General features: G+C 37.9%; 1 protein-coding gene across 30 annotated transcripts in view; it reads right to left on the bottom strand.

Moving 5' to 3' along the window:
* TENM3 (teneurin transmembrane protein 3) overlaps positions 1-19,528 on the bottom strand; it is a 1,325,064-nt gene that overhangs the window by 159,041 nt on the left and 1,146,495 nt on the right. For 17 of the 30 annotated variants that reach the window (XM_068681265.1, XM_068681272.1, XM_068681274.1 and 14 more), the window contains one exon: positions 10,855-11,064. The exons of 12 other annotated variants lie outside the window; for them this stretch is intronic. In XM_068681265.1, coding sequence (XP_068537366.1) covers positions 10,855-11,064 — 210 coding nt within the window. Of the gene's footprint in view, positions 1-10,854; positions 11,065-19,528 lie in introns of those variants that run through there. One more of the 30 variants, XM_068681295.1, reaches the window with a different exon arrangement.

Raw genomic sequence — 19,528 nt, 5'->3', positions numbered from 1 at the left:
GCAATATAGTGTTTGAAAGAAAATTTCATGTGCATTCTCTGGGTTACGGCAGCGATGGGGAGAGTTTACTGCTAATTACTGTAAAACAGACTACGTACCAACGCTAAGACACGTTAGGCTGATGACAGAATTTACAGCAACTCTTCCTTTAATTTGCAATTACCCTGCACTTAAAGTATTTCTGAATGAAATTTTTTTACTACAACAAATTGTCCCGTTGCACACACACAACTGTTCTTTTTATTCAGTAGCATGCTGCTAACTGCTACAAGACTTATATGCTAGAGAAGAATAGCAATGAAGAGGCAAATTAATTCAGTTTTCTGTAACTGTAGTAGGGACACCAGTGTAAACATCCAGTATTCCCATGGAGAGAATATTTTCAGTCCTTTGTACTAAATGATCAACAGCTTAACAGAAAGAAACATCCTTGCATTTTCTTTTTCTGGCTCAGCGAACGGATCTCATACCTATGAATTCTAATGATTAAAATAATTCTACCAATTACTTTGCTACATTCCACTATGCATAGTCGAGTATGTAATGCAATAAACTATGCCTGAATGGTCTGTTTACCCCACAGCAAGTTACAAGGAAAACTCTTTCCCCTTAAAGGACTTGTCTCTTTGGAATGCACAAGCTGGCAAAAAGCCAGGGGAAGCTGGTGCTTAAGCAACCAAGACTGAGCAGTGCCTGTGTGCATTGCAATCTCAGCCAACCGCAGTAAATGTTATTGGAGTTTTTGTGCTGTAAAATTGCTGCTTTCATGCCCACTGCATCTGACAATAGGAATCCTTGGCCTTGGATGAGAGAGGAAGGCTGATGTGCCTTCTAGTCAGATCTCTGCATCCTTAAAAAGTAGGGTTACTACTCCTGTGTACTCCTAATGGGTTAGTGACAAAGAAATTCATGTCAATGCTACGTCCAGACGCAGAAAGACACTAAATGGAGAAGCCTTTTCTGGATGAAGCCTAAGAGCAGAGAAACTATGCTTTATGCATAGTGCTGAAGCTTTTAAAATAATTGATGATACTTAAAAAGATAAAGGATATTCAAGGCGTTAATGTGTTTAGCCTTACACTTTCCAAAGCACCACTGAGATTAGCTCTGTTAAGATTTCACAATTGCCCAACGCACATCTATTTATTTATTGTTTGCTTACTGACTCAAGTGTAAAATCCTCAGTATTTCTCTTGTGAAAGACTGCGTCAGGCATCTGCCAATAGAATCTGCGAGTCCTGTTTACTTCCAGTGAGCAGCGTGTTCAAAGCGCTCCAACGTCATCCTCCAACTTACAGTCAGACAGAACTGACTGCACATGGAAGCCAAAGGCCATCAAGGAAACCAAGCACATTTCTTATTTTGGTCAAATACTTTTGTTTTGTTGTTTGTTTGTTTCCCCCCTTACAGTGACCATTCCAACGCTACAGAATACGAGTGCTGTAGTTGTACCACAACGACTTGCTTCATGCAGTAGTTAACATTCAGCAGCACCTTAAATTTACTTCAAAAACAACCTGGCTTTCCTCAGAACCACAGAATCGTGTATCAGCATTCAGCAGAACTAAGGAATAAATTAGGTACTTTTGTCTGTTTGCACAGCTCTTTTTCTTCAGTGGTAACAAAGGACTCAGTTGAAGTTGAAGGAAGAAAGTTTTCGGCAATCAGCGGGACTGGATAGCATGTGGTGTCCTTACTAAATATGTAAGTTTTATACCAACCCGGTAGACATGCAGTGCTCTGCAAAACACCAGCTCCTCACAACAAGTAGGGTTACATGAACTAATTTTAATTCAACTAAAACAAAAAATTAAATGACTGACTGCACTTTTACATCTGGGAAAAAAATAAAAATAATTAAAAAAACCCCACACACCACCACCCCAATTACAAGCAGCTTGCAGTCTAAGACACCAGAATACAAAAACAAACAAACTGCCAAAAACAACAACAACAAAATGCCACCAAAGAAATTATTAAAGCTTCATGACTTTCAACTCACTGTAGGTTTCTGGGGAAACTACTGAATTCTCACAGCTATCCGGGCTCACTGAGCATCAGAGCTGCCAGGAAGTGTTGTTTGTACAACTGTAAGTTCAGGCTGTCGCCACTCAATGGCGAACAAATGGAAGCATGTGTGAGATTTGCAGCGCTCTCTTCCCAAATGACATGTTTAAAAAAAGGTTTTGTAGTGCAGTACGGAGTTAAAATATTAGACCTTTCCCTGAAATAATATCATGAAAAATAATGAATAAAAGAGTTTGATGCACTGATGCGAGTCGCTTGCATCTGATCCCGACCTCCCACAAGCGATTTGCTGTGCACTTTCACGCCTTCCATACCCCTGGGTACCCACGGAGGTTGGAAGTCAGCCTAAGCAGCAGCTGGGTGAAGTCCTCAGCTTTGTAATTTATAACAAAAATAAACTTCCTATGTGACTGTTTCCTTCTCCTTTTAGCTTCTGTCTCATAAATTAACTTCTCCTATAAATTTGTTAGAGCCTACTTTTCCCTGAAAGAACCATCCATCCTCGCTCCCGCCTGCGACTTCAGGTTCTCCCATTAACCAACTGCACAGGAACTTAAACGCAAGCTCCTTGTCTTGCAATTAGGAATGCCTGTTCTGTAATCAACAGAGTCAAAGGAAATGATCTGTGTGCAAGCGTTGACAAGGAGGGAAGGGATGCGTTTTTGACTCCCTGGTTCATATATACTCCCAGGTACAAGTTTGCTCAGTCTAAGCTATGTGACATTTGGATGCGGCTTTTTTTCCTTCAAGAAACTTATATTCTGTATTTGTATTTCAGAATTAAATTCTCTTCACAGATTTTCTTGCATGATTTTTTATCATACGATTTTTGACGGGGAAGGGAGGAGGGGAGGAGATGTCTCTGCATCGGATCATATCCGCAATACGATGCACAGTTGGCAGGTTGTCCCATCTGGCATGCATTCGAGTATAAGATGGATAATTTGTCACTCTGAATCCTTTGAGTTGTGAAGAGGCCGAAATCATCTTTGGAAAGATATTTTGCAGCTAATGATACAGGAGGTGTGGGGGAGACTGTTCTTTGAAGGCTACAAAGGCCACAATCTGAGGAGAAATAATTGGTCTTGGCTCTTCTATTAAGTAACAGAGATCGAAAACTACAAAAATCTTTAAGAGAAAAACATGACTTACAACAATCAGATATGAGAACTAATTGCCCACCGCTTTGCAAAATTTGATTTTGGAGGAGTGAGGGTGAGATTGGGTAACTTTAATTTGCTCTTGGCAAACAGACTGAATGCTTAATTAAACTGAACAAATGTACATTTTTGTACATTAAGAGAACAATGTTGACAGAAGTTTGGCTTAAAAACCAAAGAAAAAGGATAAAAAGATGGATTCATGAAATTGAAATCAAATATCAAAAAAGGGATCAAAAATAAATTGGCTAGCAGTCATGACATTTTTTTTTAGCTTTCTAAAGCAGCTATATTTGCCCCAAGCATGTGGAACAGATAAATTTGTCGATCTGTACCTAAAGGATATTGGCCTCCCTGCACTGCCTGATTTTTGAATGTAAGAGATAAAATGCTTCTGTACCTACCGAGGAAACAGCGCAAGCACTGCTACACAGTGGTTGAAATATAAGTCCCTGGTCTCAGAAAAAAAAGTCTGTGTGTATTTTTACAGAACGAACTTATTCCGTATTTACAGAAAGCATGTCATATACCTCTATTAAGCACCACGAGCATTTTGAGTCTATGGGTATCAAACACAAAATATTCACGAGAATGCATGTGCCCAGAAGACACTGTCAGTTTTCACTGAGAATAGGGAACCTCATTTTGTCATTCTGCAGGACATAAAATGGTTCAGCAAGCGGGAAGGGCTGTTTTGTAACACAGGACAAGTTGCAGTTTTCTGTCAAATGCAAACAGACAATGCACTGCAATGTGTACACTGCTAATGAACAGCCTTACCACAGCTCAGTATGATAACCTCTGTTATGAACTACAAAGTCATGTATACCTGATTTGAAAAATACTCACAGATATTACTAGAAAAGCTCCAGGAGGTTATCTCAGTCTGCCTTTTCCAGGGCGAATGGAAGCTCAGCCTCCGCAGCATGATTCTGACCTTTTTATTTATTTTAATTTGATGTTACAGGTGACAGAGCTTCTGTCATTTCCCTTGGGATAGCCTCAGATATCTTAATTCAGTTCACTGCTAGACAGTTCTTCCTGATACTCTGCCTAATCTTTCCTTTCCTTATTTCCATTCTATTGCTTTAATTGCATCTCCATGTGGTACACAAAATGCTCCCATCTTGAGATACAGTTTCCCCTTTGTCAGGGCTTAATTACACCTTAGGCTATGTACTGACTACAAGTTTTGTTCGCTTACCTATTTCCATAGATGAATATCTCTACCCCCTTAACTGTTTTCATTCAGATGCATCTGAACAGCAGACTAACCAAAAATAATACTAGAAGCAGTAATTAAAGAACTCGACGGTAATTTTGAAAAAGCAAGAGGCTCAAAATCGTACCTTATACTCCCTCAATGCAATGTCTACAACTCCATCGTTTCTGATGCATTTGTATGCCCAGCTCAAACGGTACTCGTTAGATCACACAGCAAATGTTTATCTGATTTGCTGTTCAGTATCACTAAAATTCTCCAGCACCTCAATTTTTTTCTTGAACATTCTGTATCTCAGACCAGCTTAGATTTTTCAGTTCTAATATCACTTCATGAGTTTCTGGCCATACAATTAATGATCTTCCCTTGTCCTTTTCTATTAACTTCTTGTCCCCAGTTGGCACTCAGAACTCTCACTATTTAGTATCACTGGGAAATTTTATTAGTGCCATTTTTACTCCTTCATCCATATAATTAATGATGATGTTAAATAAAACCAAGATTATAGCATATCCCCATGATGTTCTTTTAACACAACTTCTAGTTTGATCTATTATTCTTAATTTATTATCATAGACTACTTCAAACCAAACGAGTCTGAATTCATTTTTCAAGCAAAATGTCTTTGGACCAGTGTCAGACCTGAAGACAAATTTTATGCACTGACACAACAATGACAAAATTTATCATGAATTATGAGATATGAGATGAAAAAAATAATTTGATGAACAATGCTTAAGACGACAATGAAAATAAGGTGCTTGGACACCTATGGATTTTGCAGGGAGTTAGGACTGCCAGTTCTTAGAATGATGGAGAGAAAAACGAGCAAATTTATGTTTCACCAAGAAAGCCCAAACAGCTTTTAAGTGTTCAATCTTAACCCATCATGTTTGTGTTGCCTTCTCCCCCAGCAGTTTTTTCCTCTCCTTTTGTTCCCCAATAGTCAGAACTAAATTGTTCTTTATTATTTGACTGGTGACAGCCTGGCCACTCAGTTCTAGTTCAGTATCACATGTGGTTTCCCTTGTGGAGGAACGACAGCAAGGAAGGAAAGAATGAGAGCTGGGAAGTATTCTGAAGGCACTGAAACAGGACTGCCAGGAAGTCTGTGGACCCAAGGACCATGAGATCCTCCTAAGATGTTGGCTACGACTGACTAAACTTCTGTGGGTCTTTTCAATGTTCAACTTCTCACAAGCCAGTGGAGATATAGAGAGGGAAATCAGTCCCCTGCTTCTGAGGCAAAACAGGAGGTCTTCCTACCCTCACAGGAGCAACTGCAAGAGCTACAAGTGAGGAAAAGATGCCTTAAGGCCACTTGCCTCTACCACTAACTTTTAATACAGATTGCTGTATGTACTTCCACTCACCCTTCAATTTTATTTTGTTGTGGGAAGGAAAACACAGAAGTGGGAAGAAGAGGAAATGGCAGATTGCTTAGTTATGGTGGTATATATTAACTGTGATATCTTGGCAGAAAAATAGAACATGACAGCTGAAGGGAAAATCCGAGGTGTAACCAACAAAACTAAAAAAAAATCCATACCTATGCTTTGTACATGCCTTGCATCCCTTCATTACTGCTGTCAGGCTGGAGCTTTTGGCCTGTATTCACTCCGCTGCTTGTAGAAAAGCCAAATGTTTCAACTTTGGATTTTTGACATTGTACTATGAGAAAATAGTAATAATTTCTGTATGATAGATACTTTTGTACCAAACTCTAATGAGTCACCATGAACAAAAGCCCTCGGACTATGACTAAAAGAGAACTATGCCATAGAGTATTTGGTATCTGTAGAGTTATGGCGTCAAACACTGAGACCTCTAGATATGAATATTTCTTGTATATTGTCATTCTCCCAGCTGTTTCATATTATTTTTCTCTTTAATAAACTAAAACTCAAGAGTCGTGCTCTAGATTCCCAAACTTCCTCTCTCTGCAGGAAAGGTTAGCTGTTTTGAACTGAAAAGCCCATCAATCTGCAACTCCCATGTGGCTAGAGCAAAGTCTTGTTTGTTTTGCATCACCTGGCAGATCCTTGATCAAGGACAACTGAAAAAGCATTTTGTATTAAATTGGAATTTAGTTGAAATCTTCCCATCAGCTGAACTATCACTACAAACTGTTATGAGAACCTTGAACAACTTAAATGTTCGAATACACTGTGCAAATGCTGCTGTCAAATACATCTTTCCTTATTTTGCATTTGATGGTTCTGCCATAATGTTTCCTATTTAGGGGTAAAAATCCCCAGATCTGAATTTAATTCAGACTCTTCATCTTCACTGTCAGAAGTAAGCATTAACATTTAACTGTATCTTTTCTTCGTAGTGTCTACTTAACCAAAGAACTTAGTACTGCATTTTCCTTTATGCTACACGTCTGTGTTGAAAGATAAGCTACTACTAATTTCAATAAATTCCCCTCCAACTTCTGACTAATCTATCGTTTTTGGTGGAAAGAGATTAAGAAGCTTATCAAGATACTTAAATACAGACTTTACATGACTTCTATTGTTTATAAGCACACTATTACATAAAGAAAGCTTCTCCATACCTCAGTCATGTTCAAGAATCCTTTCCTCCCAGCTCCTAGTTCATTCTCCCTCTCACTTAAACTGTTCCCTCTTCCCTGCAGACCTATTCAGCTGCCCCTGTTTCTTATAAATCAGTTCACTATTCATTCTAAGAACAATTTGAAATTTTCAGAAGTTCTTAAAAATGCTTTTATAAAACTAGTAAATTGTTCTGAAATCAGTAGACAAATAGGCTGACTGATGGAACAGAGTCAGCAGAGTCAGACTGAGCTGCTCTGTGAAGAAAAGAAAAAACAAAATGTAGAGTAAATTGGAGGTGCTATGTAGAGGAACACTGCTATGACTGATGGTCCTGCTATTTATCTTCTCCTGAATTTTACTCCTATTAAAAACCTCTTTAATAGAAATGAAATGTCTCCTAGCAAACTGCACACAACAGTCCTCACTTGATAAATTTTTTTTAAAGCTACCAGCAATACCTCCACAAAGACTTTTTCTCCTCATGTGGTGAGTATCCAACAACTGAAATTAGTCTCTTGCTGCTAATTCCTTAAATGAAAGCTAATTCCTGTTGGTCAACAAAAGAAACTAATCAAACCCAAATGCTTAAATTAATACAACTCTCACTATATAATCAGATCCTTTAAATTTTGAGTGGGTTGCTACATTCACCAAATAGAGGAAAAGAAAACAAACAGATGTTTGTGTAGACCAAAGAAAAGGTAATCTCACTTCCTATTCACAAAAAGCCAATAAAACTCAGAACAGTTCGGTAATATTATTATTTTCCATTGTTACCTTTTCCAACCTAAAAGCTTCAAAAGTGATTCCTCTTTCCCCCAGTTAATATAAATATTGGACAAAAACATCAAGAATATAGCACTGGAGTTATTTTTACCCATGAAAATTAAATAACATGGAAAGCTGCTTTTGCATCTAGATGCATTAAAAGAAGAGCAGTGAAACAATAACGTCCTTCTGTGAAAGGGAAGTGTACTCCTGCTGTATTACTTAGCATTTTAGCTCCTATGAAGAAAGGCTGAGAGCTGGGGATGTTCAGCCTGAAGAAGAGAAGGCTCTGGGGAGATCTCATTGGGGCCTTTCAGTACTTAAAGAGGGCTTATAAAAAAGGTGGGTGGATAGGACAAGGAAAAGACAAGGAAAGGACAAGGGGGAATGGTGTTAAACTAAAAGAGGGTAAATTTAGTTTAGAGGCTAGGAGGAAATTCTTCATTCTGAGGGTGGTGAGGCACTGGCACAGGTTGCCCAGGGAAGCTGTGGATGCCCCATCCCTGGAGGTGTTCAAGGCCAGGCTGGATGGGGCTTTGAGCAACCTGGTCTAGTGGGTGTCATCCCTGCCCATGGCAGGGGGCTTGGAAGTAGATTATCTTTAAGGTCCCTTCCAACCCAAACCATTTTATGATTCCATGCTAAAAAGAAAATACAACCCAAATAAGATTGTACCAATGGTCACGATATAACGACCTTTACTTTCCAGAGTAGATCTGGAGAGATCTACCTACAGGTAAAAAGGCTAGACAGCAATACATATCATTAAGTAGAAGACAGTTATAGCTGTCTTAGAAATTATTAGCTTTAATAATCAAATTCTACTGCTACCTGTTTTTATAGAAGCATATATTTTTCCTTTCTGATAGGCCAGCAGTTTAAGATATGAGAAAACAACCCTATGCAAAGCAAGTAGATCTTCCAAGCGATATTCATACACATGAGGGATGCAAGCATCCTGTTTCTCAGGTAATGCAATCCTTGATCCTGCAGCTGACTGCTACCAAAACACCTATGGTTTTCTTCCCTTCCAGAAGAAAAAAGAGAAACCCTGCTTAAATTTTGGCCATCATTGATATAGTACCTGTGGTTAGCAACTTGATGCACTGCTAAAAACAAGTCTGATCTTGTGGGGAGAAAGATCATTAACTGTATTATACGACTGCCAGCACTACTAGATTAGGAGTGTATACATATATATCACAGATTTAATTCTTTGACAGCATGAAGAAGGAACTGCAAGCATTTCCACTGGACATACACACTGAAGGGAAGAATTGCAGGTATCTGCAGACAGAGGAGATGGGAAACATAGCAGGGAGAAGGGAGGGGAAAAATGAACACGTACTTACAGATGAGTTACCTTTCTGCTTAGACACAGTCTCACCAAGGACAACTCTCTTAAACACACACCACAGTGATAACCCTTGTTCCGCTTGCTATCAAAAAAACCCCACACCACCCTTATTTTGTCCTGCGGAAAGCCCAAGATTTGACTTGCTGTGGGATCAGATGAACTTGTTTTCGCTTGCCTGGGGTGTAAAGGATTATGGAACATTCCTCAAGGTTGATAAATTCAGACTGGCAAGCAATTCTTGAAAATTTACAAAGCAGCAAAGTGCCAAAACCTAGAGGAATAACGAACACTTACTACTTGTTCCTAAGGCTTTCTAAGAGGCTAGGAGGTGTAAACAATTCATGCCAAATACTCAAAATTTTTAGCAGCTTTCTCTTGCTATTGCATATTTCATTTGTAAAGGAAGGGCTGGTCGATAGGGGAGCAATCTAAATGTATTGACTTATTGAACTAAACCAGTCTACCTTTTGGATAATGCATACATTGTCTAACAAATTTCATATTCATTGACACAAAAGAAATGAGACATCTGCATAACATACCCTGCATTATGTATTACCATGCTTTTGAGGGTTCCTCACAGATTAAATATTGAACAAGTTGAATGTGCAAAAATAAACCTGTTATTTTTAAAGAACATAATTTAAGCATCTAACATAGCAACCTTAATTCATCCTTGAGAGCATAATGTTTTTCCAGAAAAAAAAAAAAAAACAACCAAAAAACACACACACACAAAAAAACCAAAACCAAAACCAAAACACAAACAACACACACAAAAACTTGTCAGACTCATGTGCACAACTGCTCTTAGCAGGTTTGTTTAGACACAACAACAAAGTTGCACTCAAGTTGCACTGTGTTTTTGGTCTGCAAAGTAATTCTGTCCAACAAACTGGCATGCACTCCGTCGGTAAAATACTTCTGCAAACCCCCTCTAGTGGCTCATCTGTAGGACAGTTTGTTGCAATCAAACGACAGAAATTCTAAAAAACCAACCTCTTGTTCTAGTCTTGTTCCAAGCCTTGCTGATCTACTGGGGAAGGACCATGCATCAACAAATTAGTCTTCCAGTCTGCTAACACCAATATATTCAAACATACAACAAAAACGGAACCACATGGATATTATTTTTTATGTTAAAAAGGTAAAGATTTGTTTTCCTACAGCAAGATGTATACACAGGCACTCACATTTCACATACATGTTACTTTAATTGGTTACTCATGTTAGCTGGGAGTATTAGCTCTGGAAACATACATTAGCTCTCTTTTTCCTTCCTTAACATACACTGCTCTATCCAGTAATGCACAAATCCTCTTCTCTTGCTCACAGTGAAACTAAAGGAACTATTGGAACCTTTTGAACTTGATGAGGTAGTAAAATATCCTTTTTACATTACTCTGAAGCTAAACATCATGACAGTTTAACGAACTTTATCCTATCCTTTAGAAAGTGTAAGTAAAGATTAGTCACTTGCAATAAATTGCATTACATAAGAAATCATCAATGGCTATTGTTTCATATAAGTATAGCATTTTAAAGTAACTTGAATGAGCTTCTAAACATTATAAGATACTTTCTACTCTTGCTTATCCTACAGTATTTTTACAGTACAGACATTATTTGCAAAATTTCATGTAAAATCAGTTTAAAATATAAAATCATTTATATATCTTAACTTTTTGTTAGGCAATTTTGTAAGAGGATGGAAAATAAAAGGGTATTCAAACTATGGACAAAGCGTCCTCTTCTTACCATGACCTGGGACAGACACTGAAAGAGTACCGGTCTGTACTAGATATGAGCTGGCAGTATAGTCCTCATCTGTATCAGAGTCCTGAACTGGCTGGCTGGCATTATTACTTAATAACCACCTCTGGTTGTCATGGAGATTGGGTGATGGAGGAGGGGAGTGTAAATGTTCAGTAACTGATGGACTAGATGAGGAGGATGGCATGGGAGGACCTATGAAAAAAATAAAAAAATAATTTAAAATATGGGTCAAGATATCATGCGAACAACAAATCAATTCTTTTTGCATCACTGAAAGGCAAATTGTCTACTTCAAACAATAAAAAGCAATGGAAAAAGAAAATATGACAATAGCAGGTAATTAACTGGTTTAAACGTTTTATAACATGTAACGCAACGCTACAACTTGCTATTTCAATGCACAGTGTCTATCGCTATCGAAATTCCAGTGTTTCTGCAAAACAGAATGACAGAAGAGTAGGTGCCAACAGAAAAAAAATTTTTGCTGTAGAACTGGTTGGAAAATATAGTATTTCCTATTTTTTAAGCATTTATTTTCTTAGGCCACTGTCAAAACTGAAGCGATTCTGTTTTGTCTAGAGGATGTGAGTGTTTACATAACGCAGACATCCATGCATTACACTGCCTCCATTCTGCTATCTCCTGCTGGGCGGATCGGCAGAACGAAAGTACTCAAATACATGGCTAAACACATGGCTTCCTCTTTCAGAGGGACATCTCCTGTAATAAAAGCTACTTAGGGAAGAAAATAATACAAATAAGCAGACAAACAGGAACAGTTTTTCAAGCTCTCAGACACAGAGAAACTCAAAGGCCTAAATTTCTACCATATGAGTTATCCTGACAGGAATTTAAGTTTTAACAGTATTTTTCAGATACAGATACTATTTAAAACCCATTAAAATGTTTCATCTGTCAAACTTGAGTCCATCTGCACGAGTTGTTTTTAAAACATGCATATGCAATAACCGCATCGCATTTCCACATCTTGAAAGTATCATAAAGACATCATGGAAGAAGACGAGTTTAAATAAAGCTTTAGGATATCATAACAACACATTTAGTCCTTCAATAAAACAATAATAAAACCCACAAACCAGTAGACAAAGAGTTACCTAATCTACCCTGCCAAGCACGGACATGACTCAAGATGGCGGCCGCCCTAACGCGTGTGGGCCTGGCGTCCTGAAGAGCCGTCTCCCCTCAGGAGGGTCCTACTCCCAGCAGGCCTACGCCAAGCATGAGCTGCATTGGTTATTGCTCCTTCTTAATGATTTTTTTTTTTTTTTTTTAATTATTATTTTTCAGAATTCCAGGAATGTTTTCCTGAGTAAATTAGGGCATTTACAAACAACTACCTCAAAGCAGGGCATCTGTCTCAAACCTGTCCTCTTCTTAGGGGATGTGCCAGTCAGTGTGGATCACTAGGATCCTTCGTAAACTGACTGTACGCCACTTTGCTTGGGGATTGTGAGGACAGAGACTGAACTGCACTGAAATAACTGGACTTTCACTCTTCAAAATGTAGCACCCATATTTGTTCTGACATTGACCAGATATTTGTTCTGCTCTCTGACATCTCTTTCAGGTGCTAAAGTCAAGTGACATTTCCTTTTATTAGTTGGAAGAGTCAAGTTGATTGAGGCTAATGTAGCCAAGGTATTAGAGAATTTTCAGAACTTCTTGTGACATCTGGTTTAGTATTTAATGTTTGTAAGACAAAGAAAAGATCCTGAAGAGCTTTGCAACAGTCGCCACCAATGCAGGGCTGCCAGAATCACCCCAAGAGGTAGAAGGGACTATCCTAGTAATGATTGATTGTTCTGTGAGTATGTTGCTCATGTATTACCCTATTTCCTAAAAGACATGTCAAGCTTGTGCCAGTGACCAAAGAAGCACATCCTGACCACTGAACAAGGACACCTGCTGCAAAGTTCTGGAGACTATGACCAAAATAGATCAGTGTGACCTAAATGACATGTCATGTGAATTACAGACAATTGCAGAAGGCTGGCACAATACTACTTGAAGTATCTTGGCTTATGTGGTACCGACCCTTGCTGTCTGCTCCTCAGGTCTTCTCTTAAGGTACAAGGAAACTATTCCAGCTCTGTGCTGAGGAGAGCACTCAAACTGCACACTGTAATGACAAAGTGCTGATGCTGTAAAATTCTGCTTTCCTTCTCACAGCAGCAATGCACACAGGGAACCTGGACAGATCTCTGTACGTGTGGAGTCTACCTAGTCATCAGTACTGGCATCACTGTTTAACTCCATGGAAGCTTCCATGTTTTGTCAATGGAGACAGCAAAGCAGGTTTGAAGCTGACTGCGTAGTAATAGCAAGTAGGACAAGTATTTGGAGCCAGCAGGCTAAGCAATTTGGCAATCTCAGTATGATTCCTGTCCTGGGAAAAGCGTGGCAAGGAAAAAAGTCCCAGTGAGGGAACCGAGTAGCCTCCATTTCCAACTTTTCTTTTCAATGCTGCACTGGGGCACAGTGCAAGCTGTGGTGGCAGTGGTGACCTTCCTCAGTTTTAGGAATGACAGTCAGCACAGAGAACCTTCAGCTCCAGTGCAGTGCAGTTTTAGCCAAGGGCAATATCCTTTGGATAACTTGTGCATAAGTCCTCAATGCCAAGACAGTGTTAACATGTACGGTACAAACTTTGTACTGTCTCCTTTCTGACTTTTTATTTTAATGGACCTTCAAGCCACCCCACTGTCACAGTTGGTAAATAGCGTACTTGACTATGCTCACTTGGAAGCACAGCACTATACCCAATGCACAGGACAAACAGATACAACTATTAACAAAAATTTAATTTTCTGTGCTCCTGGTAAATGAGTGTAATAGAGGGACAAATATTAAAATAGAGTTGACTTTTTAACCCCCATTGTGCTTTAGAAGCAGAAAATACTGCCAACAGTATTTAAAACCAGATTTAACTGTACATGGAGTAAGACTGCTGGACCACTTTAGAATAGAGTATTACATTGCCTGTGGGTAGGGAATTGTACCAGAAAATGAAGTAGCTTTATTACATAACGTTAAAAAAAATAAAAATAAAAATAACCTGCACAGATACCATTCATAACTAAGAATCTAAATTTAAATTAAGGGGAAAAAAGAATGTTATTTCATTATCTAATCATTTGTTTTTATAATACTCAGTAGTACAGTTATACTGGAGAGGTGCAGCACCTCTCAAAGTTAAATTTAAGTTTAATATAATAAATAATGCTGGCACCAGTAACTTCAATTAACTTCCCTCCATCTCCCTTGTACCCTAGTAAAATGACGCTAATTATTATTTATTTTGCCTTGCTTCCACATTCAGCATAGCCCATGACATAATATCTTAGAACTCTCTAACACACATTAGGTCCTAACCAACGCAGTTCCCTGGAAAGAAATCAGTGAGAGCCCAGCCAAAAACTGTTTGCTTAATTCTTTCATGTCATTTACCTCTTCTCAAACTTGCAGTGAACAGCAATGTATATACTATTACCAATTGTAAAACTCAAGTTTGGTTCTGGAAGGAAAGTGAGCACTTATCATTAATCAAGTAACGCCTGTGTGAAACCCAAGGTTTATGTCTGGGGAAACAGCAAGGATGGGGGAATGACATTTTACAGTGTGCAGCTTGGGAATTTGGAAGTAGAGAGAGAATGCTTTTTCAAATCCAAGATAAAGCACTACCAGATTTTCTTGGTACACCTTAATTGTTTCATATTGCTTGCTTCAGTAACCTGAACTTCTTTTTGATAGCGTTCTGAATGCTTTCTTCATTATGTACTCAAACTGATTTAGATAGTCACTGTATCTGATTTGTCAAGTAATTCATCTAATAATTAACGTTTTTTTAAAGTATCAATTAGCACCATGATTTATTTATTCACATTTGGAACAAATCTTCTTTACTTGCTTTGGACTCCTCTGACCAGAGAGGTGTGTTTCAGATGTACATTATCTGAGGCAATCAGTGTATTTGTAATACCTACGGAGCTTAAGCACAACACTGTTTTCAATATGCTTCCCCTTTCTTTCTCAATTTACACTCATTAAATTTCACACACAACATAGCCTTGACTACACAAACCGTAATCATGCAAAATATCCTGTTGCCTGAACATGTGTCATGTCCAAGGTCCCTTAATTATTTTGTAAATTCCCTCATTTATCCAGATTTACTAACTGCCTCTGTGCTATGTGGCTAGTTGACACTGCAGTGTGCTGGTGAGCATCCATCCAGAAAGAGCATTCCTTGGGTGCTCCGGATTACAGAGTTTCCCAGCTCAGAAAAAAATGGTGTCAGGTGCAGGGTAGAAGCGTGAGGTTAGTAGCAAAGCTCCTGCTACTACATTCAGTGGCAACAGATCTTTGCTATTCAAAAAACGAGGTGGTTATGCCTGTTACCCTTCCAGGAAATTATGCAACTTCAGTGACTTGATTTTCATAAATAAACCTGATTGGAGCAGGCAGGTCTTTCTTGTCACAAAGTTACACGGTCTGCAGAGAAAATGAAGCCAGTGATAACATGAGCCAATTCTTCACAAGAACCCTAGGCCAACCAGCTGGGACGCATATTTCTGTACAGTTTCATCCAGCACTGGCAGATTTCTGCAAAACCTTAATGCGAGTTCCTGTTTGATTCCAAGTGAAAAGACAGATAGCTATCTATACTGCCATTTATAGAAAGAGATACATGTGAAGAAAAAATACTTAACACACTAGATGAGGGAACATAGATGATGTGCATATTCCTCAATTTTTTTAAAACATGTAATGACAGGCATTTAAAAATATTTGGTAACATCTCTTATTGAAGTCTTAATAAACACTTTTATAAATCATAAAAATCATTATGCATGACAAAAAACAGTTACATGGATTATTATCTGTTTTCCATTCAGCTTGAAGACACATGATGATACAAACAACATTGCATTCTAAAGAAAAACAAAAATACAAATATTGATTTTCCCCCTTTCTTGCTTCTTTTGTATACATCTAAGCAAGAATTTCAGTTGTTCTGTTCTTTCATTTTTTACCCTTACTTAAAAAAGCCACTTTTCTTGTTTCTACTGTGACTTCAATGTAAGATAGCAAGCTATTTTCAACACAAAAATGAAAAAAAAAAAAAAAGGAAAAAGAAAAAGAGAAAAAAATTAAAAAAAAAAAAAAGAAAAAAGTACTGGGCTTCAAAGTACTTAAATTTCATCCTATAAGTTTATTTATGTATTTATGTTCACACTTTAACTTGTTGGTGTTTTCATTATTGAAAACACATTACTTTTAATTATCTTTATGTATTTCCAAAAAAACTATCCCATGAAAATGCAAGGAAGATCTGCAGAAAACAGGCAAACTCCAGCTGGAACAGACTCAATATAGCAACATGTGAGGACGTGAATAGATTTATGAAGGAAATAATGCGAGTCTTAAAAGAAAGTAAAGCCCAAAGAGACCTTGTTGTAAGAAGAATGTCAACAAATAAATATACCTTAGATTAAATACATATGTATGAAGCAGTTTTATTTTTTAAAAAGTGCACTGTTCTGGGCCCTACACCTGAGAAGTGACTGCAGCATAGGAAAAGCCTGAGATCAGCACTGATCTTTTCAAAGACGCTATAAAACAAGAGTTGGAAGCAGAAGCGATGTTGCATATGGAAATGCTGAAAAGTGACAAGTAGGATAATTCAGTCCAAAAAAAAAAAAAAAAGGAAAAGCAAATAAACGATGGGTACGACTGCCATCAACTGCTCAGTAATAATGGAAGGCGTAATAAAAACAGGCATTAATTGTACCAGACGCTAATACCAGAGTCTAACTCTCATCTTCAAAAATCCAGCTGAGGGCCAATTTTAGAAACAAGCTCAGAAGGCTAAAGCAGGATTTTTTATATGGAGTAAATTAAGGCACTGAGGTCTGAGACTGGCTCTGACAATTGCTGCTGCCTGGCACTGTCGGGACAAGAGCCTGGAACTGACAGCGGCTACTGCAGAGTGTGGGAGCAGGAGGATGCGCTGGGCAGAGCTGTGCCTTCAGCTCCCGAGCCTCCAGGACACTTCCACATGGTTGCAATCCATAGCTTACAAACAGACATGGAAGGTCGCCCACACTCTATCCTTAAAAAAAAAAAACAAAAAAAAACACAAAAAACCAAACAACATTAATAGCATTTATATTGTATCATATCATGGAAAACAAATCCAACAGTTACTCAGCTTTCATCTTTTATCTGTCACCTCATGCTAAAGCAGCACTTTGCTTCAACACCAATGGGTGTGTACATGAATTACACCCTGCATGCTCACTAGATGTGTTTCGGAGAAAATAGTATTGGACACTTTTGGAACATGGTATTTAGGAGAAAAGTAGGATGCAAGAGAAGCAGTAGTAATGATCTCCTGCTGCTGCAGGGTGGGCGGGCTGGAAGAGATGACCCAGAAAGTCTCTGCAGAGCCCTAAAATACATACGCTTATAAAAACTTCCTAATATAGTCAAACTCTTAAAACAGACATTTATCCGGCAATATGGCACTAACAAGAAAAAAAAAACTGGTTTAAATTTAATTATAAATCTACACATTCTTAAAATCTTGTTTTAGTTCAGGAAGGTCTGCTTTGCTACAAGAAATTCTTTAACACCAAATTTCTGTTCATGTTACTATACTCTTAAAAAAAATCTGAAAAGAAAAAAAAATACAAATACCTGGCATTATCAATTCACTTTGCTCAAAATGTATTGCAAGTTACATACTTCACAAAAGTAATTTCGCTATAAAAATTTGAAGGGCCATTATTTTCATCTCAATCAGCATGAATAAATCCTACACCTAACTCTTACATACAGCTCCTGATGGATGCTTAAGGCAATATGAGAACCAACAGATCTGTTTAGGCTGTTTAGTTATGGCAGAACAATGCATTTTTCGTTTCACACTCTTGGCAGCCCCTGTCACCAAGACTGAAGAAAAAATTCCTCTACCTGCATCTCTAAGCCAGAGGCAGAGAGGTTTATTTTGAAGTCAGTGGTAAAGAATGCTTACTGATTTCAATGTCAGCAAGACAACGCTATTAAATTACAGATTGCCAGGTGGGCTTTGCCTTCCCTTACTTAAATTAATGGGATTTTTGCTGGTGACCCTGTGGAAACGAAGATTTCATACCATTTAAAATGTCATTATTATGTCACATAACCCCCTCCCCCCATCACATACTGTGCAAAAACGGTATACGTGTAACAGCCCACTAACAGCAGCTATATACATATACTCATTCTGTACTTTGCTCCTCACAACAGGAGAAGACAGGATGCTTTTTTTAAACAGTTAATGGAATCTTTTAAAACTGGAATCAGACAGTCAGTGGTTTGTGAAGGTCAGAAATAACGTGTCTTCTGGCTAAATTAATTAGAAACCAAAACACTTTCAAACAAGCAGAAGGACACTTACAGCCTTTCTGAATCAAGCTGAGATGAATCTTTGCAATCTGTTCTATGACTTCCCAGTGTGCAGAAAACTGTAACACTCTTGTTAAATAGGCCACCTATACCGTCCCTAACAAGTTTACTGATCAATCCCAAAGTTTCAGTTTCCAATGTATAACATGCAGATTGACCAAAAAAAATAATAAAAAAAAATATCTGGTACATACAACCCTCATCAACCAGATTCTGGGTATTTTCATCTCTTTGTATAACACAGTAAGTTAGGAATAAGAGAGTTTTAACTGTAAACCTGTTTTTTATTATGGACTCCCTGTATGCTATCCAACCTGTATGACTTGGCATTGGAATTTATCTCTCTGCTGGATACTGCAGCCTTCTGCAGTCAACCTGCAGTGACAGTTATCTCTTAATTAAAACTCTACATGCAAATAGAACTAGTGAAAATTGTTGTGGCATAAGCACACAAAGAACGATTATTTATAACCAACACAGTTCTTTTTATCTACGTATACCAGAGTCAACCATTATAGTTATTGGGATGATCTCCACAAGGAAATATATGCATAGATGGTCTTTCCAATCCATACACATGCACACATATGCACGCCAAGATTTAAAAAATAAAAAAAGAAAAGAAAAGAAAAGAAAAAAAAAAAGCATAAAACCTATGCATGCAGTCTACTATTGGTTTTCCATTTAATTGGTTTTGGTTTGGTTTTACACAATGGATAGTGACCCTTTTATCCCAGAACTGGGAAGTGCATTTCCCAGGTTTCAAATCTGAGTGCTAATGAACTGTCACTACACCTCAGATATAAATGTTAAATAAAAATGGCATCTACCTTTTTCAGGCTTCCTTCACAAAGTCATTATCTCTAAATAAAAGAGGCGCGTTGTTTTGACATGTATTTTAACTCACAAAATTGCCACTGCTTGTGTAGATTGTGGAAGCTGAAACTTTACAAGATTATAATACCCTTACATTGATTTGAAAACAAAAGTAATCCATTAGAATGCAAGAGAAATGCTGGCCTGAAAAATTTTTGTTTGTTTTTATTTATTTTTTCCTCCTGGAACTATAGTATAATAATCACAAGTCTGTAATATACAGTTTGCAATTGTCTTCTGAAAAAAAAGAAAAAAAAAGGAGAAAGATTTCTTAAGAAAGATGGTTATACATTAGAACCGGTGCTCATCT

The sequence above is a fragment of the Anas acuta genome, chromosome 4 (assembly GCF_963932015.1).
Source record: "Anas acuta chromosome 4, bAnaAcu1.1, whole genome shotgun sequence".
Taxonomy (NCBI): Eukaryota; Metazoa; Chordata; class Aves; order Anseriformes; family Anatidae; genus Anas; species Anas acuta.
Note: the sequence above shows the minus strand (reverse complement) of the source record. Positions and strands in the feature narration are given on the sequence as shown.